The 23,240-nt window shown below is 45.2% G+C and overlaps 2 protein-coding genes across 2 annotated transcripts; one reads left to right on the top strand and one right to left on the bottom strand.

Moving 5' to 3' along the window:
* Window positions 1-8,975: 8,975 nt before the first annotated feature.
* LOC308471883 (uncharacterized protein) lies at window positions 8,976-16,554 on the top strand. Its single transcript, XM_080996173.1, has 5 exons — window positions 8,976-9,175; window positions 10,233-10,583; window positions 12,902-13,112; window positions 14,238-14,340; window positions 15,999-16,554. Exons 1-5 carry the CDS (start codon window positions 9,126-9,128, stop codon window positions 16,436-16,438), a joined length of 1,155 nt encoding a protein of 384 aa, XP_080852299.1. The 5' UTR covers window positions 8,976-9,125; the 3' UTR covers window positions 16,439-16,554.
* A 414-nt stretch (window positions 16,555-16,968) lies between these two features.
* B4GALT7 (beta-1,4-galactosyltransferase 7) lies at window positions 16,969-23,142 on the bottom strand. The gene is made up of 6 exons (XM_080996174.1): window positions 23,003-23,142; window positions 21,824-22,174; window positions 19,741-19,966; window positions 19,311-19,394; window positions 19,056-19,160; window positions 16,969-17,821 (listed from the first exon to the last, which is right to left on the bottom strand). The coding sequence occupies exons 1-6, from the start codon at window positions 23,050-23,052 to the stop codon at window positions 17,666-17,668; spliced, it is 972 nt and encodes a 323-aa protein (XP_080852300.1). The 5' UTR covers window positions 23,053-23,142; the 3' UTR covers window positions 16,969-17,665.
* Between the last annotated feature and the right edge of the window lie 98 nt (window positions 23,143-23,240).

Raw genomic sequence — 23,240 nt, 5'->3', positions numbered from 1 at the left:
ATGTGATTCCCAAGAAGCCTAATACTCCAAAGCAAGCACCCATCCTTGGGCAGACATACAACTAAATTTGGCTTGGCAAGCCCTTTCCCTGTTCCACCGTTCCATTATGCGAATGAGACATGACACAGTTAATGGCTCTGAGTCAGCCTTGCTCCCTCCTAGTTGAGTTCTGGTTTTTGTTACTTTCCGTCCCCTCCCCAGCTGTCACAGGCTTGTGAAGCCGGATCGGGGGCGTGTTGTCAGGGAGCCTCCTGGCTGGGTGTGATGGTTACACCTGGGAGGGATGCCAACACCACCACGGTTCAGTTCAAAACAGGAACCCAGGCAAAGCACCTTCTGGCTTAGTAATTACATGCTGTGCTCCTAACACATGCTCCACACTGGGTGTGTTCTCCTCCAGCTACACATGCGCCAAAGCTCTCCAAAGCCTTCCCTCATTCCCAGCCCTCCTACGTATTCCCAGGCATACACAGCAGCCCTGACCTAGAAGTCTCCTTCCTAATGGGGGAAGGACCACAGCTCAGTGGTGAAGCATCTCCTTTGCAAGTGGAAGATGCCAGGTTCAATCCTCTGCCCCCAAACCCAGAGAGTCACTTCTAGTCAGTGTAAAAAAGGTAAAGGTAAAGGACCCCTGGACAGTTAAGTCCAGTCAAAGGTGACTATGGGGTTGCGGTGAGGGAGCCAGCGTTTGTTCACAGAGCTTTCCGGGTCATGTGGCCAGCATGACTAAACCACTTCTGATGCAATGGAACACCATGATGGAAGCAGAGCACACGAAAACACCGTTTACCTTCCCGCCACAGCGGTATCTATTTATCTACTTGCACTGGCCTGCAAGCCAACTCAAGTCAGCTCACCCTGTCACGGGGATTCGAACCACTAACCTTCTGATTGGCAAGCCCAAGTGGCTCAGTAGACTGATGGGCGGACTCAGTATAAGGCAGCTTCATATATTCCTGTTCCTAACCCTCACTGCCCAAAATACAATCTTAGACCCTTATTCTGTTGAACTTGCTCCCATCATATCAGCTCACTCCTGACCAATGGTGTCCTTTCCCAACAATGTATCTGCAGACTAACACATGTACACAAAAACATGTAGTCAGGGATAGCCAATGTGGTGCCATACAGATGTTGTTGGACTCCAGCTCTCATCTGCCAATGGTCAGGGATGGTAGGATGATCAGCCCCAGGCACCATGGTCAGTGGTCACTGGGCTACCCTTGATACAGCTCTCAATATAAGTTCTGTCTTAATATTTTGGTCACCAATGAACCTGTGGCTCTCCAGATGTTGTTGCTCCCAAAACCACGGACCACTGACAATGCTGGCTCAGGCTGATGGGAGTTGGAGTCTATCATCTGCTCTTTCTTTCCATTCCCACTCCCTTTTGTGTCTTGTCTATTCTTTATATGCCTAAGAACAAGACTCATTTCTCTCTCTTAATTCATGTAAGCCACTTTGGGAAACAATAATTGTTTGAAAAGTGGTATAGAAGTATTTTAACAATACTTTTATGGGGATTTGAAAGGAGCATGGCTGAGGGTGGAGTATAAGCCCCATCTCCATTAACATGATGCATTAATATTAGATCACAGTTGGACAGACTACAGATCTGCTCTGATTATTTTTTTTACTAGATCCCTAAGATCCACTAACCAGAACCAGATATGAAATGGGGGTTCATGGGGTGGAGCTAATAACCCAGGAGCTATAGACTGCATTTTACATATCAAAATCTACACTTACTACAAAATACAGTGGTGCCTCGCAAGACGAAATTAATTCGTTCCGCAAGTTTTTTCTTCTTGCGAGTTTTTCGTCTTGCGAAGCACGGTTTCCCATAGGAATGCATTGAAAATCAATTAATGCGTTCCTAGGGAAACCGCTTGCCAGGCTGGCGGTGCGGAGAAGGGCTTTTCTCCCCACCGCAAGCCTTCAGGACAGGTACGGGAACAGAGGGGAAGGCGCGCAGCGCTTTCCCTCTGTTCCCGGGGCTTGCGTGGGAGGAGGGTTTTTCCTCCCCACCGCCAACATTCAGAACAGCATTCTGAATGTTGGCGGTGGGAAGGAAAACCCTCCTCCCACCCCAAGTCTTCAGGAAAGCCATCCGAAGCTGGGTGGCGGGAGAAGGTGTCCCCGCCCCCCCGCCCGGCATCGGAGCTTCATTCCGATGCCGGGCGGCGGGAGGAGGCGCCCCCCCGCCCGGCATCGGAGCTTCGTTCCGATGCCGGGCGGCGGGAGGAGGCGTTCCCCCCCCCCCGGCATCGGAGATTCGTTCCGATGCCGGGCGGCGGGAGGAGGCGTTCCCCCCCCCGCCCGGCATCGGAGATTCGTTCCGATGCCGGGCGGCGGGAGGAGGTCCGAGGACAGTGGGGAAGACGCGCTGCGCTTCCCCGCTGTCCCGGAGATTTCCCTATGGGCTGTCGTCTTGCGAAGCAAGCCCATAGGGAAATTCGTTTTGCGAAGCGCCTCCAAAACGGAAAACCCTTTCGTCTAGCGGGTTTTCCGTCTTGCGAGGCGTTCGTCTTGCGGGGTACCACTGTACAGATCAGTAATTCTAACAGCCTAACTTAGGGGGAGCTTTTTTTCATATCTGTTTTTAAATAACTGTTAAAGAGAAACACTTGCTGATCTACCGTTAAGTCATCCATTTTCCAGTAGAGCCCAATCTACTTTCTGCCTTTGCACTAGAGCAAGGTCTGTGTTCAATTGCTTGCTTGGCCTACTGATTAATCTAGCCCAGCTGCTCTACCTGTGGGTCCTTTAAATACTTCCATGCAAAGTCATGGAAAGCTGCCAGTGTGGTGCCTGCAGTTCCACCTATGGTGCCTATGACAGGTCTCAATAAACCCTCCAAAACTCACAGTACACAAGAGAATGTTTGCCCTTCCTGGTCAATTCCTGTTTGCACTGTCTCACTGAACACTCTTCCATAAACATGCCCATATTTCACTGGGTGCCAGGATTGGACACCCACCCTTCTTTCCATTCTGACCAGGGGAGGGGTGCAAAGAGCTGCTCTCCATGAGCAAGTGCTGGGCCTTTTCCCATCGTTGTGGGTAGCTGCTGTTGCAAGGCAGGGTCCTATCTACCTGCTCATTAGATGTGGCAGCCATTTTGTGATGTGCCACACACCTTAAGGCAGTCATTTTATGTTGAGCCACCACCGCCCCTCCAAGGCAGCCATTTATTGACAGGCACCCATGGCACTTTCTCATAATTCCAAATGCTCCCACTGGCCCCCTGTTTTGAACTGTCTTATAAAAAACAAAAAGAAAACCAGCATTGATTGGGTCTCCTATTCCTTTCAGTTGTCTTAATTGTACTGTTTTATAGGACAGGCTCTTCCACGTGTTTAGAGATATTTATTTATTTATTTATTTATTTAAATGATTTTTATTAAGGTTTCAATAAAAAGTTAAACAGAAAAACATAGAAATAGAAGTACAAAAATGCACAATACATAATCCAAAAAGAAAAAGAAAACACAGAAAACATAATACAGAAGAAACAAACAAAAAAAAAAACCAGAACAATTAAAAACAATATCACTTTTCCATTTCTGTTTTTGAATTTACTTATTTTCTGGACTTCCTCATACCTCCCTCTTTTGTATTCCAGTCCAAGTTGTTTGTCCAGCAATTTCTTTTCCACTTTTTTAATCCCAATCTTTAATCTTAATATAATATATAACACTTAAACTTCTTTAATCCTAATCTTTAATCTTAATGTAATATAGCATTAAAATTTTACCTCTTAAGTACCAAATTTCCATTTCCTTAAACATCTTTAATCCTAATCTTTAATCTTAGTCTATCAATAACTTTAACCTGTACAGCTGGAAACCAATTATTTTCGATCCAACATCACTCTAACATTCTTTAATTTTGCAGTGTTTCTGAAGATAATCTTTGAATTTCTTCCAATCTTCCTCCACCGACTCTTCTCCCTGGTCACGGATTCTACCAGTCATTTCCGCCAGTTCCATATAGTCCATCAGTTTCATCTGCCATTCCTCCAGCGTGGGAAGTTCTTGTGTCTTCCAATACTTTGCGATGAGTATTCTTGCTGCTGTTGTTACATACATAAAGAAAGTTCTATCCTTTTTTAACACCATTTGGCCGACTATGCCCAGGAGAAAGGCCTCTGGTTTCTTAGTAATAATAATAATAATAATAATAATAATAATAATAATAATAATTTATTATTTATACCCCGCCCATCTGGCTGGGCTTCCCCGGCCACTCTGGGCGGCTTCCAAAAGAATATTAAAATACTACAGTGGTGCCTCGCAAGACGAAAAGAATCCGTTCTGGGAGTCTCTTCGTCTAGCGGTTTTTTCGTCTTGCGAAGCAAGCCCATTGACGGATTAGCGGATTAGCGCTATTAGCGGCTTTTAGCGGCTTTTAGCGGCTTTTAGCGACTTTTAGCAGCTTATCAGCTTATCGGATAAGCAGATAAGCGGCTTAGCGACTTAGAAAAAGAGGGGGAAAAGGAAAAAAAAAACCCAGGAACTCGCAAGACATTTTCGTCTTGCGAAGCAAGCCCATAGCAGATTCGTTTTGCGAGGCACCTCCAAAACGGAAAACTCTTTCGTCTAGCGAGTTTTCCGTCTTGCGAGGCATTCGTCTTGCGGGGCACCACTGTATAATACATCAAACATTAAAAGCTTCCCGAAACAGGGCTGCCTTCAGATGTCTTCTAAAAGCCTGGTAGTTGTTGTTCTCTTTGACATCTGGTGGGAGGGTGTTCCACAGGGAAGGCGCCACTACCGAGAAGGCCCTCTGCCTGGTTCCCTGTAACTTAGGGAAGGTATATTTAAATACCTTTTTTAATTCATTATATATCATTTCCCAGAAAGCCTTAATCTTTGGGCACGTCCACCAAAGGTGAAAAAATGTACCTTCAGTTTCTTTACATTTCCAACATTTGTTATCGGGCAAATGATAGATTTTTGCAAGCTTGACTGGGGTTATGTACCACCTGTATATCATTTTCATAATATTCTCTCTTAAGGCATTACATGCCGTAAATTTCATACCTGTGGTCCACAACTGTTCCCAGTCAGCAAACATAATGTTATGTCCAACGTCCTGTGCCCATTTAATCATAGCCGATTTTACCGTTTCATCCTGAGTATTCCATTTCAGCAGCAAGTTATACATTCTTGACAAATTCTTAGTTTTGGGTTCTAACAGTTCTGTTTCTAATTTTGATCTTTCCACCTGGAAGCCAATTTTCTTGTCCAATTTAAATGCCTCCATTATCTGAAAATAATGAAGCCAGTCTCGCACTTTGTTTTTTAATTTTTCAAAACTCTGCAATTTCAGTCTATCTCCGTCTTGTTCCAAAATTTCCCAATATTTCGGCCATTTGACCTCCATATTGAGCTTTTTCAAGGCTTTCGCTTCCATTGGTGACAGCCACCTTGGGGTTTTGTTTTCTAGCAAGTCCTTATATCTTATCCAAACATTAAATAGCGCTTTCCTGACAATGTGGTTTCTAAATGCTTTATGTGCTTTGACCTTATCATACCATAAATATGCATGCCATCCAAATACATTGTTAAAACCTTCCAAGTCCAAAATGTCAGTGTTTTCAAGAAGTAGCCATTCTTTCAGCCAGCAAAAAGCTGCTGATTCATAGTAAAGTTTGAGGTCTGGCAGGGCAAATCCGCCTCTTTCCTTTGCATCCGTTAGAATTTTAAATTTTATTCTGGGCTTCTTGCCCTGCCAGACAAATTTAGAAATATCTTTCTGCCACCTCTTGAAACAATCCATTTTGTCGACAATCTGCAAAGTTTGAAACAAAAACAACATTCTAGGCAATACATTCATTTTTATCGCAGCAATACGGCCTAGCAGTGAAAGCTTCAAATTTGACCAGATTTCTAAGTCTTTTTTCACTTCAGACCAACATTTTTCATAATTATCTTTAAATAAATTCCCATTTTTTGCTGTCATGGTGTTTAGAGATATTTATGACTTTGGTAAATGTTACAAACACACTCTCCTGGGACCAACTACACCTTACTTCAGGAAAAAAAATGAATATGTCTAGGACTGCCATATGTCCGGAATTTCCTGGACATAGCTGGGATTTGACCCTTGCAAACATTGTCTGGGCGGAAATCACTTTAAGGTCCAGATTTTCACTTTTTTAAATATGGCAACCCTATCATAGAAAGGCATACAGAAAGAAGAACAGTGTTTCCTTTGTCTCCAATTGTTGAGTATTGTGCTTTCGTCATTGAGGTTTTTCCAGCAGCAATACCTAGCAGCCAGGTGAAAAAGAGGACAGATTTTTAATTATTGTATAGAAGAGAAAGCTTCAGCAGGTATGGTTGGAATGACAACCTGCGTCTGCTGATAGGCCTTCCTCTACACAATGATTAAATGTGCAGGGACCTTGTTGTTTTTACATCCCACAATTACAAACATAATTGGGTTGGGGGAATAGCAACCACTTCGTAAATCTAGGTGGCTTTTTTAGGCCTAGCATGCCAGGGCAAGAGGGCATACCCCTTTTGCTTGAGCACAGAAATACCCACTTTGTCTCCCTCACCTATTTTTGTTACGCCTTACACATTTCTGTTACTATTTATGTGTAACATAAATTCCTTCATAATCTCAGCACTTGATTAGTGTAATGTGATCTACATAGGGTTGTCCCAGTCACAGCTGGTGCAGTATGTAGCAGCCCATCGCTTAATGGACAGGGTTCTGGGAGCACAGTAGATCACCAGTAGCAATCTGTAGCCTGCACTCTCCAACATCCTAAGCAAGCATGGGTCCAATATTGCTTTAAGGTAGCTTCCTTCCTCAGTTCCATCCATGCACCAGCCTATCCTACAGGGTTGTGGTGAAGATGAATGAAAGCAAGGAGTATTATGTGCACTGTTGTTGTGTTGTTGTTTAGTCATTTAGTCGTGTCCGACTCTTTGTGACCCCATAGACCAGAGCACGCCAGGCACTCCTGTCTTCCACTGCCTCCCGCAGTTTGGTCAAACAAACTACCAAGCCTTAAATGGGCTAGCAACATGACTAAAATAATAAATCAAGGTTAAGTCAGATGGTTCTGGGAAAAGCAGTCTCAGGGTTGCTTAGAGGTCACAAAATTGCACTCTTTGACAGCAGTGGGGGACTGGGGAAGAAGGCTAGAAAGCAGTAGTTTTGGTGGAGAGAAAAAACAAATCAAAGAAATAAAATAACGCATCAGATAATTTTTGTACCATATAATATAACCACAAGCCTTAGGAGAGTTGGCTTTATGAAAAACTGAATCTAGATACTTAGACAATGTTTTTGTTTGTTTGTTTACTGTCTGAGCAATTAGAATAATAGAATTGTTGAGCTCCAAAGGACCCAAAGAGTCATCTAGTCCCGCCCCCTGAGATACAGACAAGAACTGAACTTACTTGGCCACAAATCATCAGTGACATAGTAAACTGATGCCACCCTTAGGTTATCTGTTAACAAAGTTGTTTCCAGCTCAATAATTACACAGTACTTGCCTCACCATGGGGCTAAACACACAGAACATTAAGATAATTATTGTAGCCATGGCATATCATAAATCACATTCTTTAAAATATAAAATATTATAATTACACATGTGGAAAATATAGGCATAGCTCTGTATTGTTTAGGGTTTGCGTTTTAAAGATTACAAGCAGTACGAAGACTCCAGAAATCCAATGAAAACTCCCAGAATACTGGTGGTTTTATTTGCTCTTCTGCAGTAACAAGTGGAATTTTCAATAAAATTGTGCAATATTTCCTATTGTGGGTTACAGGCAATATTCTCTCAGAGCAGGGTATTCTGCTACACTGCACCACCACCACCTCACCACTTTCCATTTCCTGACATTCATGACTACTGAGCATGCTCAGTCCTTATTTGGCCGGTTTTTGTTTTTGTTTTTTGGGGTTTTTTTGGCAGGGGGAGACAGTTGATAGCTTTTGGTTGTTGCTGATTTTTTTTTATGGTTTTGTACTTCTGTAAATTTCAGGGTTCTTCTGAGCATGGTGAAACACTCTCTTGTTTTGCCATGACTCCATATTGACTTTAGTCCTGTAGACACTGATTTCACTGTTTGAGAGAGTGAAGATTTCAGTTTTCATTGCAGAAATGACAGAGAAAACAATACTATGTATTATATTTTTCTAGAATTACTCTTGGTGGGGGGGGGGGATAAATGTTTGGTTTGGTTTTCTTTTTACATTTATCTTGTAGGGGATCCTAATTCAGCTAAACCAACTTGATCTCTAAAGCATCACATCTCCATTTGAAACACACAGTTTTTTTTCAGCCGGAACTTGCCGAAACTCAGTTCCGGCACCTCTCAGGCAGGCTCCATTGCCGTTATAAAAGAACAAGGGAGGCGTTCATGGTGAATGCCGGAACCTCTTTTTCTAGAAAAATAGCACTGCAACACACATATGGGCATACAGACTTTCCCCTGAAAATCTATGTGAAAATGCTGGCCTAATTTTATTTCCTTTTAGGTTTTTTTGCTCTGGTTCCTCATACAGGTTTAGAACTGTTTTAGCTTTTATTTTAAATAAACGATCACCATCCCCCAAGGCAGGGGCTAGGATTTAAACTGTCTCCTTTGATTACTGAGCATCACCACCAGTACCCTTAGCAACTGAATATTAAGCAGAAAAGGTGGGAATTTTGTACTAACAACAGCCAGAGGTGCACGTAGGTTCCCTTGTGCCCTTGGCATGAGCTGTACCGGCACCCTGGGTCCCTTGGCATCTCTGAAGCTGCAAGAGACCATGGACCAAAAACTCATAAAGTTTGCTTTTCATAGCTTTTCGGTTCCGCCAGTGCCTTCCTGCCTTCCTGTGGGGTCGTGTAGTCAGGTGGACTCCTAGCCACTCTAAGCCAGAGTGGAGAGGTGCTATTTTCGTGACCACCAAGGCCTGCGCCCTGACAACAACAGAGCAAAACATACGGAATCAGAAAGAAGAATAAATTTGCTGGATATAGGGGTGTGGCTAATAATAGCTCCGCCCACCTGATTGTCAACCTCAAATTCCACATTCTCGAATGGGCATTCCTTGCCATTAAGGTGCCATTAAGGCAGTGACGTGGATGTCAGTTGAATTGGCTACATGGAGCTGGACGCAAACCAGGAGGGAACAAAGTCCTTGCCGGGGATCGGGTAAAGAGTTGTTCCATCTCTCTAGACAGCTAAATGTTGACTCAGTCCCACCTCCGCCTAAGAAGACCAGCTATTATTATGTTTGTAACCTCACCCTCAAAGACTTTCAGGGCAGCTCCAATGGAGTTTCCCCAGGTTAACCTCACAGTAACCTTGCAATTTAGATTAGGAAAGGAGATTTGGATGGGGGGAGAGCTGGGTTCAAAGCTCTGCTGCAACAGGAAGCTCACTGGGTGAACATGGAGAACTGGGCCAAAACTAGTGAAATGAATTCCAATAGGGACTAATGAAAGATTCTGCACTTTGGCAGGAATAACCAGCTGCACAAATATAAGAGGAGGGACATCTGGATTGCCAGTAGTGCAAATGAGTAGAGTCTTTATAGATCACAAGCTCAATATGTGATGCAGCGGCAAAAAAAGTGAATACTATTATAGGCTATATCAACAAGGTATAGTGTCTAGATCACGGGAACTAATAGTACTGCTTTGTTCTGCCTTGGTCAGACCACACCTGGAATACTGTGTCTATTTCTGGGTGCCACAATTTAAGAAGGATATTGACAAGCTGGAATGTGTGTGGAGGAGGGCAACCAAGAAGATCAGCGGTCTGGAAACCAAGCCTTATGTGGAACAGTTGAGGGAGTTGGGTATGTTTAGCCTGGAAAAGAGGCAACTGAGAGGAGATATGATATCCATCTGCAAATATCTCAAGGGTTGTCACATGGGGGATGGAGAAAGCTTGTTTTCTCCTGCTCTGGAGGGTAGGACTCAACCAATGGATTCAAGTTACAAGAAAGGAGATTCTGACTAAGCATCAGGAACAACTTTCTGCCAGTAAGAGCTGTTAAGACAGTGGAACGGACTCCCTCGGGAGGTTGTGGACTCTCCTTCCTTGGAGGTTTTTAAACAGAGGTTGATGGCCATCTGTCACGGATGCTTTAGATGAGATTCCTGCATTGCAGGGGATTGGACTAGATGACCTTCAGGTCTCTTCCAACTCTACAATTATACGATTCACAACCGCCACTAACTAATAAAAGGATTTGTCTTTGCAGGGTGGATGAGGACACAGAAAAGGAGCATGCCTGGCACCCAACCCACCTGCAGCTGACTGTCCTGCGTGCCTGCTCTCTACGCTCCAAGGGCGCCACTGGCACCAGCAACCCCTATGTTGTGATTCAGCTACAAAAGCAGAAGTTCAGGACCTCCGTAGCACTACACAGCCTAAGTCCCGAATGGCATGAAGAGTGTACATTGCAGCTGCCCAGTGTGCTGGATGACTCAGAAGAGAATGGCCTCATCCTTACCGTCATGCACCAGTCCTTGCATCATTTCAACCAGTTCCTCGGCCGAGTATGCTTGCCTCTTGCCCAACTTTTTCAGGACAAAACGAAGAGAAGAAATGAGTGAGCATCACCCGACAGCCCTGCATCTATCTCGCGAAGTCAAGCTAGGGATAACCAACACAGTGTCCTCCAGATGCAATTTCCACCATCCACAGCCAGTTTGGCCAGTGGTCAAGATTGATGGCAGTTGTAGTCTAGAGGACACCATGCTGGTTAACCCAGAGTTCACATTTTTGAGCCATGGGGTGGCATCAGGCAAGAAGTATAGGAAGATATAGTTTGGAGATGATGGTCCTTAAGAAAATGGTTAGCGCCATATGCACCAAAAATGTGGCAAAGCCTTTTAAGAGGTGCATCATTGCACAGCCGAGGCAGCAATGCAAAGGTCATGAACACACAAACATGTGCACACAATAATATATTGAACGAAAACTGGCTGCAAACTAATTAAGTCATAGCTCCCATAAAACTGCACGTATATTGAAGGGCTATGTAAAAGTGCCAAATTTTAGCTGGGATTGTAATATTAGTAAGTACTTGGGAGGAAAGGAGAGGGCCTTTTCCATTGGGGCTCCCCACTTGTTGAATGCTTTCCTGTTGAAGTCCACCTGGTACCATAATTAACGTCCTTCTTGCTCCAGCTAGAAACTTATCACTTCCCAGGCATTTGATAGCAAAATTGTAATAATCTATCTATTGATGGTGTGTTTTTGCTGCTCTTTTATTGGTTCTGTTTTATTTCATGGCTTTTCTTATAATGTATTCCCCCCCATTTTGAGCCATGCTTTATGCTTTTAACATTTTGTAAATCACTCGTAGGCTCCTTTTGTGGCAAGCTATTAATTAATAGCTGACTGGAGAAACAAGAGGGAGGATTCTGTCTTCTTCAGAGCTGGTAGGGAAGTTTAGCATATGGATGAGATTTAATACACTTATCCAGTCACGCTCCTTGAAATGCCCACTTGCAGAATCTGGCAGGCTCCACCTTCAGCAAACCACCCAGGCACACCATTTTTTTAGCATCTCCAATGCAGAATAGGGCACTTCACATTTTCCAAAATGTAAGTTGCAGCAATTAGCCTGTAAGCAAACAGGAAACTGGTAGGCCGAAAGATCCAGCCAAGTGCTGAGGTCACTGCAACACACAGCCAAATTGGAAATTTAGAGGAGCTGCAAACTCCTCCTCAGCAGCTGCCAAATGACCAGTTTACAAAATGGTTACAGTCACACTGTGGTAAGTTACAACTTGGTCAATATTCAACCGCAGTACAGTGGTACCTCGGGTTAAGTACTTAATTCGTTCCGGAGGTCCATTCTTAACCTGAAACTGTTCTTAACCTGAAGCACCACTTTAGCTAATGGGGCCTCCTGCTGCTGCTGCGCCGCCGGAGCACGATTCCTGTTCTCATCCTGAAGCAAAGTTCTTAACCCGAGGTACTATTTCTGGGTTAGCGGAGTCTGTAACCTGAAACATATGTAACCTGAAGCGTATGTAACGCGAGGTACCACTGTATGTGACAGGGGAAACCAACAGTGCCCTCCAGATGTTGTGTCGTATGACTCCCATCACCCTCAGCCAGCACAACCAAAGGTCAATAATCGTGAGTGTAGTCCAGCAACATCTGCAAGGCGCTGTGTTGGCTACGCCTGCTCTAGAGCATCCTTCTGCAATCCAGAGACCTCTAGATGTGTACTGCAACTCCCTTTAGCCCAGGGTTTCCCAAACTTGGGTCTCCAGCTGTTTTTGAACTACAACTCCCATCATCCCTGACCGCTGGTCATGCTAGCTAGGCATGATAGGAGTTGTAATCCAAAAAACAGCTGGAGACCCAGGTTTGAGAAATACTGCTTTAGCCCAAGTCAGTTGCTGTAGTACAGGATTGTGCAAAACATCTGGAGGACACCAGGTTGAGGAAGGTTGCCCTATTGTGTTACCACATAGGTACCAAGGAACAACCTGGTGGCTGTATTCTGTCTCTTCTAACCTAGACAGTATGCCTCTGAATACCAGTGGCTGAGAATCACAAGTGGAGAGAGCGCTATTTGGCTCTGCTCCTGCTTTTGTGCATCTCATAAGCATCTGGTTGGTTACTGTGAGAACAGGATGCTGGATTAGATGAGGCCTTGGCCTGATCCAGCAGGCCTCGTTAGATTATTGGTACTGCAGTGGTAACCCATAGAGCCAGGGTAGACTGTGTGCAACTCTTCAGATCTTTCAGGCTACAGTTTGAGTCACCCCTGCTCAGTGGCCAAACTGGCTGGGTCTGATGGGACCTGTGCTCCACAACACCTGGAGGGCACCATGTTGCCTCTCTCAGTAGTAGAAGAGCGGTAAGTTAGACACCTGCCATAGAGGCCATTGTCTTATCTCTCTGCAGGTGGTTTGTGCTGCAGTCTCGACCTGGCAAGAAGGAGAAGACAAGAGGACAGTTGCAGCTGGACATTCAGTTCTTACAGATCTCATCACAAGCCAGTGAGCCAGCGTTAAACTCTCGTGGGCCCTGGGCTTTCTTCTCCAGATTCTATGGGAGCAGGAAGGGCAGACGGTACAAGGTGTACAAAGAAGCGCCGTCTCAGTCACCCAGCTTGGTATGTGAAGCAGGACAGAACCTGTCCCAGTTACTGAGTTCTCTTCTGCAAGGGGTGCAGGCACTTTCCTTTTTCAGCCAGAAGCTGAATCCACTTGGGCAGTAAACTCCGCTTTATAAGGAGTTCTGTAAACAACTTGCATTACTGGCGAAGTGTTCCTAAAATGCAAATGCAACCCTGTTGGCCCACAACCATCATTCAGAGGGCGTTATTGGTGGTGGCACCCACCCTGTGGAACGCCCTCCCACCAGATGTCAAGGAAATAAACAACTACCTGACTTTCAGAAGACATCCGAAGGCAGCCCTGTTTAGGGAAGTTTTTAATGTTTGAAGTTTTATTCTGTTTAATATTCTGTTGGGAGCCACCCAGAGTGGCTGGGGAAACCCAGCCAGGTGAGCGGGCTATAAATTTTATTTATTTATTTATTTATCTAGCTATCAAAAACCCACATTAGGGTAATATCGTTATGTGGCCAATCAATATGTCAAAAAACGGTGTGCAAGCTTTTCAGTTCTCCAGAACTCTTCATCAGGCAGACAGTAAGCAGAGCAAATTGTGGGTGGGAGGAGGTGGCGGCTGGTGGTAAAGTCATCGCTGTATGAATCTTTAGATGGAGTGAGGTATGAGACCACAGACGTTCAAATGAGGTTGCATTAGGTATTACGGAGGCATCAGGTTGCACTATGGCCTCTTGGGAAGCAGAAAACCCTCTTGGTCTACTGCCTTAGGCTACCGTCCTATATACCCACTGACTAGTGGTTAAGCATCTCTGGACTCAGGTGTGCTGGTCAGCCAAATAACCCTGTTCCTCAAATAGAATAATACCGAGCAAGACTTCCTGAATAGTGACTAACCGCCAAGGTCCACTTTGTTTCCGTTCCTTGCAGATGGTGACAGACTTCGCTTCCCTTTTCGTTGGTTAAAAAACCCCAAACATTTCTCTAATAGGGATAAGAACATTAGGAAGAGAGAAAACCTAGTCAACCAAGTCCTAGTTCTCTTTATTATGAGCATCATTTCTGGCTGGGGATGGTAGGCAGTGACCCTAGTTGGGCACATTTGAATAGTGGTGAATTAAGCTTCAGAGCTGCTGCCTTAACTCTGTATGCTTCTCTTTTATACAGACAAATGACGAGGATTCATCTTCCTCCAGTATGACCACTGAGCTAGAGGCCTCATCAATGAAGTCTGGATCCAAGTGCGGCAGCTCCTTGCACATGGTAGCAGGTGACTACGGAGAGGAGGAAGTGCCCAAGCTGTATAAGGCAGCACTGTGAACACCTTACCAACTGGAGGGAGTTACCTCCATGTAGATGTTGCCAATGCAGGACCTTCCAGATGTTGTGGACTAGATCCCACCATCCCTGGCCACTGACCACGCTTGCTGGAGCTGATGGGAGTTGGCATCCAATATCTGGAAGGCACTAGACTGCAGGAGGCTGCCCTGTGAGATCGCTTATCACAGGCATGCACTAGTTCCAACCTTGCTTTCGAAAAGGAGCAACTAATGTAGTAAACCTTTAAGATCTGCAGTACAAACTGAACTGAAACATAGCTGACCCTCTTTCTTCAGGGAAGTGGACACAAACTATCGCTTAGCTGATCAAACGATTGCTAAGCTGTGTTATCAGTGGTGAGCCCTTTTATTTCATAAATGAGACAGCATCCCATCTTCAGCAACTGGCCATTACCCACCCACCACTGCTGGCCACATTCAGCAACAGTGAGAGGGTCTCCAAGTCGGTGCCAACCCTGTCACATATCTCTGCCTGCCACAGGTGCTCCATGCTAATCTATGCATCCGCCTCACATGTGCTTTCAGTACATGAGGGTTTGCCCATTAAGATCAGTACCTACTTCTTGCCCACCCTCTAAAGTTTGAGGACAGGCTGACAAGCCAAGAGTTCCACTGTGCACTCTCCAAATTTGCCCTGGTTCTTTTAGCTACAGGTAACTGGAAATTAGGGACGCAGGTGGCGCTGTGGGTTAAACCACAGAGCCTAGGACTTGCTGGTCAGAAGGCTGGCGGTTCGAATACCTGTGACGGGGTGAGCTCCTGTTGCTCGGTCCCTGCTCCTGCCAACCTAGCAATTCAAAAGCACGTCAAAGTGCAAGTAGATAAATAGGTACCGCTCTGGTGGGAAGGTAAACGGTGTTTCCGTGCGCTGCTCTGGTTCTCCAGAAGCGGCTTAGTCATGCTGGCCACATGACCTGGAAGCTGTACGCTGGCTCCCTTGGCCAATAAAGCGAGATGAGTGCCGCAACCCCAGAGTCAGTCACGACTGGACCTAATGGTCAGGGTCCCTTTACCTTTACCTTTTTAAGTGGAAATTGTATGACATGCCTAAAAAATAGCAGTTTTTGTCTCTCTCTCTCTCTCTCTCTCACACACACACACACAGTATGTGACATGGGGGAATGTGTGCTAAGGAAACTTTGGTTTTGCACTTGGAATAAATTATGCTTATCAGTTTGAGTTGCGTTACTCAACTGCACTGTGGATTGTCTGCAAAGTCTGGAAGATTTAGACAAGGACTAGATTAGTTGGGAACAGCAAAGCAGTCAGCACATATAGAAGCCTAGAAGTCAGGGGAAGTTGCTAAAGGCGCACCACCGCCAGCTGAAAGTCAATCTTGATTTCCATGGGGTGCATGGAACTGAGTCTTTTTTTCTTCTAAATCATGCCCTGCACTGTGTAGCAAATATTGGGAATGGGCACCCTAAGGCACCTATGAATCTCACATCTACTAGAGTCTCACATCTACTAATACATCACACTCCAGCTGCAAGCAATTAATGAAAAGTTTTGTTAAGTGGGAACTGCTTTGGGGCTGTAGAAAATCACAGTTCTGTAACCCTTTTGGCTCTACCCCCACCCTTTACAGCAACCTCGGCTGGCAAAAAAACTACCTCCAAAACTCAGCTGCAGAAGCTTATTTCGTGCAACTACAAAGAACTCACCCCTGATGCTAAGAACCTGGCAGCCAGCTCAAGTCAGTCTGAGCACCCAAGTACCCTTGAACAGTTCAGCAGCATATTTACTCAACAGCTCAAGAAAAAGTCTAAGCCTCTGAAAGAGGAGAGGAACCTGGAGGCGGCAGGCATTTCTATGGAGGCTTGGCAAACATCTCTTCCACCTCTCCACGTTGCAGGGCCCAGTGACATCCCTCCACGAGCACAGACCCTTCACCTGTCGACAGTCAGCCTCCAGCAGACAACCAGCACTGCTACAGCCAGCTCTGTGACCAGGCACTTCCACAGGTGCCGCATGCACCTGAGTAGGAGCTATCAGTTCTTTCGCAGGTGTTTTGGCCTGGTTCCCTGATGCTGGGGGGGGGGGGGTCTGTCTTTTGTCTCTCGTTCTCTTGGCGAAGGAGATTTATTGGAATAGTCACAGTGTACAAATGCATTATATTCAGACAATATATCTCTTTACTTGTGTGGCTCGTTTCTTTCGTTTTTAAGGCGTGTCAGGCAACATCAGGGCCAATCAGGGATGTGAAGAATGGGTTTGGATGAGGGTTCTGGATTAGAAAGTTTAATGGGCCAGAAAAGGGAGAAGGTGCAAATCAAAATGCCAGATACAGTGGAACCTCGTGTTACGTACCGTCCTCCCTGCAAACGCTTCGGGTTACGAGCTCCGCTAACCCGGAAGTAGATGCTCCCGGTTGTGAACTTTGCCCTGGGATGCGAGCGGAAGTCGCGCGCCGGCAGCGGGAGGTGCTGTTAGCGAAAGTGCACCTCATGTTATGAGTGGTTTTGGCTTAAGAACAGACCTCCGGAACGAATTAAGTTCGTAACTGGAGGTACCACTGTACTACTTACAGCAATCCTATGTGCACACACGCACGCTGATTTCCTTTCATGAGGCACTCGCCTTTAATGGCTTTATTGAAGCAAACCAACAGCTTTCAGTGTCTCAAAGACCCCAGTAACAAGACCCTTTACCACGATGGGTTTAGGTCCAGTGGTAAGTGACAATGCTCTCTGAGCCAGAGCACAAGTGTCCACTTAGCAGGAGACCTCACAGGAAGAGATGGGGTGCGCAAGAGCTTCACAGCAAGTCTCTATACATATTTTGAAATAGGAGAGCAGCAAACTTCCAACAAGTTTACCTGATAGTGATTCTGTAAAGTCCTTTAAGCATCAGCCTGGGCAACAAGTCTATAGGTCCCACTGCCTTGTTATCATGTAGTGTTAGAGCACTGGCTGATATAGGCAGGATGATTCAGTCACTGACCTGCCCCTTAGTCTCAGATTTTCTTCCATCCATTGAGATGTAGGTTGCCAAGTCAACATCCTTCTGAACAGGCGCTCAGCCCATTTAATCTTGCCAGCGTCTCTGCCACCTTGCCTGCATCCACACAGAGGTCATGCTCTGCATCTGACCTGTCAACTGATGTGGATCCTCGGACCTTTTGTTGTAACCATTGGACCACAGGCATCCATGCCCTGTTGCTGGCTCCTGCAGAAGGATCTGCCTTTGGAGAGTCCAGACACAATTCTGAGAGCCAGCTGCTGCAGTAACGCAAGAGTCTATGCAGGAGTCGGCTCAGCCAAATGTGCACCAGGGAGTCTCACTGGTGTCGCATTCTAGGAAGATGTTGAGGACTGTGCAGGGAGATTCTGCCACAGTCAACCGAGTTCGTGACTCCACTCTGTATTGGAGGTTGGTCAAGCCTCCATGACGGTCCACCTTGAACTGCTCCTACATGGGAACAAAAATGCCACACGTCATACACACAGGTCCAGAGTAGGAGAGCAAAAAATGACATCATGAAGAGGGCTTGTGTGAAGCAGAGCAAGCAGGGAAGGAGGCTTAAGTGTTGTGAAGGATAGAGTCACAGACTTAAAGCTCAGTTGTGGCAAAGGGAAGGGTCTAAGACGATCATAATCAAAGGCTCTTCTATTCTGCAGCATCAGAACACCAAAGGTGCAATCAGTAAGTTATGCAAGTCTCCATGAATTCATTGGCATTCCTATTACTTTGTTTATGGGAGACTTCTGCTGAGTTCCTTTTAAGAAAAACTAGGGAGAAAAGTAGAGACACACTTGCACCAAGCTGAGAAGGCCTGACCATAGACCATGAGGAACCTTAGACTTTAACTGCTTTCAGCAAAATCTGCCAACTTTGATTCAAAATGTTTCCCTATAATCATATGGATTTTAAAAGGGTGGAAGAGGGGAAGATGAGATTCTCAATATTTTGTCCTATCCCCAAATCTCCATAGGGTTGGGGAAGCCTTTAGAACAGATTTAGGGGATATGCAGGGAGAGGAGGAGAGTTGTGCAGAGAGAAATATGTGCACCGATGTAACATTCACCATAGTGCTATACTGAATTCCACCCACTGTTATTTATTTCATTTTTGTACCACTTCCTGTGAGGCATCCTGAAGCAATTTACAACACAAGCTTTGTTCAAACTGAATGGGTGGGCATCATTTTTGAATTTTTTTATTTTATTTCATTTCATTTTATTTTATTTATGGCACTCATAAGGAAGGGAAAGCAGATACACATGAACACTGGGAAGAAACAGGTCAGAGGCACTAAAGGACGGAGATACTGGCTGCAAAAGGCACACTCCCTGGTTTCTAATGCTAGCATTTATTGCTTACATTGTAAAGTTTTTATCCACAGTCATCAGAGATAGAAATGTGCGTTTTAAAATTAAATATTTTGAAAAGTCAATACTGTCTACATTTTGTAGAAAAAATCTATAACAGATTCATGAGTTCCATGAGTTTCAGGCCATACCTATTTCTGTGCCTTCTGATGTAACCATCTTGCTCAATGCTGTTCCCTCCGGGCTAAGCGGAAGCAACAGTGCAGGACTTACTACAGAGCTATATGGCCAGCTCCACGTAAGAAAAACAATGTATTTTTAGTTCCAACCCCCAGCCACCTGCTTCCCCCATCTCCCACATGAGAAACTCCCACCTGCTTTTGGGAAGCAATGCGCTTCTGGTCTCTCTTGCGCCAAGCTGGGTCATGAAGATGCTGGAATGTCTTATATCCACTTTTAATTCCTGATGGCCGGAACAGCTGAAATAAAAAGTTGGAGCCTACATTGAAGCCAGAAATCTCTGTCCAAAACAGAATTCACACACCATGGCAGAATAACAGGCTCAAATCTCACCCAGAACTAGAGTCCCAAGGTCTCAAACTACAGCGAAAGCCATTCTGCAGCCTCACCTGAAGTCCAGCGCCTCTGATGCGGCGATAAAACTCATCATCCTCACGGCCCCAGCCCCAGAAGCGGTTCGACATTCCATTACACTGAAACAACAATAAAGGCACAGTTGAAACCAGAAATATTCTCCCTCCTTCAAGTCTTGGGACAGAGACAGTAATATCTGCTGCTGTCTTTACTAAGCCACAGCTAACACCATTACCGCAAGACTCTTCGTCTTCAGGATTAAATGGAGTAGAGTGCATCAAAAGCCATTAAATGTACAGTGCCAAGTCTAACCCCCTAACTGATTCTGGGATTGCTCAGAAGGTAGAGCACAAGACTCTTAATCTCAGGATGGTGGGTTCAATGAAAATAACTAGCAAGGACTTTGTCCTTCTGTGGGTTGTATAAGATATCCCAGGAGCCCAAAAGAAAGAACTTAGGTCTTACCATTCGATAGTGCTGCTTGGTGAGCAGCAAGATGCCACCTACGTAGGTGTTATAGTGATAGAGAGGGTGCAGCTCCGGCGATGCCACGTGGAAAGGGCCTGCAGCTGGGAAGCCGTAGTCCAATTCCTCATTAAGAGGTAACAAGTCCACATCATGCATGGCAATGTAATCCGTGTCATTGCCACTTTCGAGGAAGCCCACGTTGATCAGAGATGCTCTGTTAAACCTGCCCAAGAGACCAATGCAAGCAGATGGGACCTATGTCAGAAAATTATATTCAGGAAAGCTCAGCCATCACTGTCAAAAGTGTTCAGCTTGTGCGCCCAACCACTGTTTGATGATCTACGCTGTCCCTAGGAACTCACTGGGAGCTGTCATCTGGAGTTTTGGAGTCAAACTATGCAGATGACACCCACCTCTCTCTCTCTCTTTCATCTGAATCATGAGAAGTGGCTTAGGTGCTACATAGGTAGTAGTGGTTAGCTGGATATGCACCAGCTAATTAATACTGAATAGGCATAGGTGGCATGTGTACCGGGTTCTCAAATCCATTCTGGCAGACTCATAACTTGAGGTACTCCTGGCCTCAGGAGCTAGAAATGCTATTTCCAGCTACAGTCCCTGTTCTGTTAACTTCCAGACTGGATCACTGCAATACACTCTACATGGGGCTGCCTTTGAAGAGGACTTGGAAACTTCAACAGGTTCAAAATTCAGGAGCCAGATTACATACTGGGGTTGCCTTTAGAACTCATATAGCTCCTGTTTTAAAATAGCTGCATTGACTGTTAGTTTCTGGGCTCATGCTACTGTTCAAAGCTCTAAATGGCTTAGGCCCCAAATAACAGACACTGCCTCCATTCCTACAAATCGCTTCAGGTGCTGAGAGAGCTCTCTTTGTAGTCCCACCACTCTCAGAAGTTGGTGGGGTAGTGGATCAGAAGAGGGCAATCTCTGTGGCAGTCCCCGAGTCATGGAATCCCCTCCTCACAGAAGTGTTCTGGCACCCTCACAATGCAGCTTTTGGCATAAGCTGAATATGCACCTTTGATACCTGAGATGTGTATTTTCAGGCCCACACTTTTCCAGTGACTGATTTGTTTTACAGTCTGTTTTAATTCTGAATTTTAAATTCCCGCTCTAGGACCTGCTAGTGAAGGGTGGGTAATAAATTTCAAAATAGTAACAACAATAATAGTACTAATATTCAGTGAACAATCAGAGTTAAAAGAGCAAGCATTTTGCACTATTGGTGCAGACTTAATATTATATACCCTTTCTGATCATAATCTTCCTATTGAAGGAAACTTTTATTTAATTTTAACTTTTAATTTGGTTGGGAGAATTTGCAACTATGCACTTAAGTGCAATAGCAGAAATGCATTATTAGCATATATTACCAAAAACACATGCTGGAAAGGCAGGAATTCTGAAAATAAAGGGAGGAGAATGAAATGAGGTATGAAATTATAAGAGTGATGGAGAAAATCAAAACTTGACTAGATAGGCCACTGAACTGATCCAACCATCTCTTCTTACGTTCTTATAAAACAAATCCAAGAAATACATTTTGTTTTCCAAGACTGTGTGTTTAAGCACACCAAAGCATTCATCATATCATGCTTCCTTATGGTTTCAGAAAAGAAGAGGAACACCCTTATGGAAATGTATAAAAAGCAAAAACTTTCCCTCTGAAAAGAAAGTATCAGTTCTGCTGTATAGATGAGGGCAAGAAGGAAAGCTGGGGCTGATAGGAGTTGTTGAGGGCCCCAGTTCCCATGCCCTGAGCTAGAGGAACCTTGGAAAGTCAGTTCCTTTAGAATATTTTGTATTATCCAAGCATTGTTTCAACGAGAGATGGATATGAGAGACTTCAGATATGATTTCAAGGTTACACATCTTGCAGGTGGGGGAAATGCAAATATCTATTTTAGATAATACAAAGGCCCAATGTTTCCTTCCATATCAATATCATGTCCAAAGTCACCCAAAGAAGAACGTAATAATTTGGGATACAGGTTAGGTTGAAACATTGAGGGGGAGGCACAGCATGGGGTTCACATTCACCCATACCTTACAGTACCTGTAATGATCCACCTGGTTGAGTATGAAGATATGATGGCGAATTTTCTTCCTGCTGAGGAAGCGATGCATGTGAGGCACAAAAGCCAGCAGCTCTTCAAAGCGCTCCCGGAAAGGCACCAACACTGCTAGACGGTGGGGTCCCCATGATGGGTCATCAGGAAGCTGAGGGAGAGGCTCCAATGTACAGGGTTTCTGAGGCAGTGTAGCTGCAGCTCTTTGACTTCTAGTCACATCCCCAGAACAACTGAGTTGCAGCCACAACAGGGAGAGAAAACCCAGCAACAGTGCAACAAAAAAGAGTTGAAAGAGAGAAAATTTCCGGGGTAGGATACCAAACAGCCGGCAGGACCTGAAGCAAAATCAGAATAGGGCAAGTCAACACAGTGAAACATAACATATAATTCCATGTGCAAAAGAAGGCAAGACTTACTTACTACTGAGTAAACATGCACAGAAATATGCTGTTAAGTTTTCCCCTATGTTACACCAACTCCAAGAGCTCATCCTATCTCCCCATATTCATCCAAAATGGGCTCTTTAAAAGCATTGCATGTACCTTGTGCAAAGTGAAACCCGCCAACTTGAAAACCCTTCTTCCTAACAACTAATGTGTTGCCAATTGCCAGTTACTTGGGAGAAACTTCTTCCTGACTCAAGAGACAACATAGATTCCGTTACTACATCTCTAGGTAAAAAAAAAAGATTTGCTATATTTGAGAAGAGGAAGGGCAGGGTGAGATAAGGGGAAGTATACAGCCCTCTTAGACGTCTCTTCTAGCTCAATCTCCATAAAACCCCTCCAGTACAAGCTCCCCGCGCCCCGCTTCAAGTGCTCCTCTCCCTCCCCCCCCCCATATAGTGCTTTCCATTCATTCCTATAGGGGAAGTAAACTATTAATGGAGGAAAAAGCAAAGAGATGTGCCACTCGGTGTATAGTTAAGGCGGGAACGAAGCTTGTTTCTCAGCCATTCAGATTCACGCCCATCCTAACCTCCACAGCACCATTTCTTGACCGCTCAAAACTGCGACAAAAAGTGGGAAGATAAAACAGGTATTTCAGGACTGAAGCTTAGACGCTGAGCCTTCACGGTCCTCGAGCGCTTCTCATCCATCGCCCCCCCCCCTTCCTAGTTTTCCTCTCCCTCTCATATATTTCCTCTCCCTTAGGATACTTACCCGCTACCCGCGCGGCGATACATAGTAGACTTGCGCCGGGACGGGAACATCCTACTGCCTTGCCGGCAGGACTCCCCACCCAACCCGGCCGGGACACGTTGGCGTGGACACCAGGTCCGTCGACTAGAGCGGTCCTCTAGAAACGTGCTCCCCGCTGGCTGTTCCGCCTAACACTCGTTCCTACACGAGAACAGCTACTCCGAGGAACCGCAGATTCGCCGGTTTCCCGGCCGAGGTG

The sequence above is a fragment of the Podarcis pityusensis genome (genome assembly GCF_964106645.2).
Source record: "Podarcis pityusensis genome assembly, chromosome: 2".
NCBI lineage: Eukaryota > Metazoa > Chordata > Lepidosauria > Squamata > Lacertidae > Podarcis > Podarcis pityusensis.
Note: the sequence above shows the minus strand (reverse complement) of the source record. Positions and strands in the feature narration are given on the sequence as shown.

Coding starts and splice junctions, on each gene's coding strand:
- LOC308471883 (XM_080996173.1), top strand. CDS start 9,126: ATGGAGCTGGACGCAAACCAGGAGGGAACAAAGTCCTTGCCGGGGATC. Junction 9,176..10,232: donor AAGTCCTTGCCGGGGATCGG/GTAAAGAGTTGT, acceptor TTGTCTTTGCAG/GGTGGATGAGGACACAGAAA. Junction 13,113..14,237: donor CGTCTCAGTCACCCAGCTTG/GTATGTGAAGCA, acceptor TCTTTTATACAG/ACAAATGACGAGGATTCATC.
- B4GALT7 (XM_080996174.1), bottom strand. CDS start 23,052: ATGTTCCCGTCCCGGCGCAAGTCTACTATGTATCGCCGCGCGGGTAGC. Junction 22,175..23,002: donor TATCGCCGCGCGGGTAGCGG/GTAAGTATCCTA, acceptor ATTTTGCTTCAG/GTCCTGCCGGCTGTTTGGTA. Junction 17,822..19,055: donor GCATTGCTTCCCAAAAGCAG/GTGGGAGTTTCT, acceptor GTTCCCATGTAG/GAGCAGTTCAAGGTGGACCG.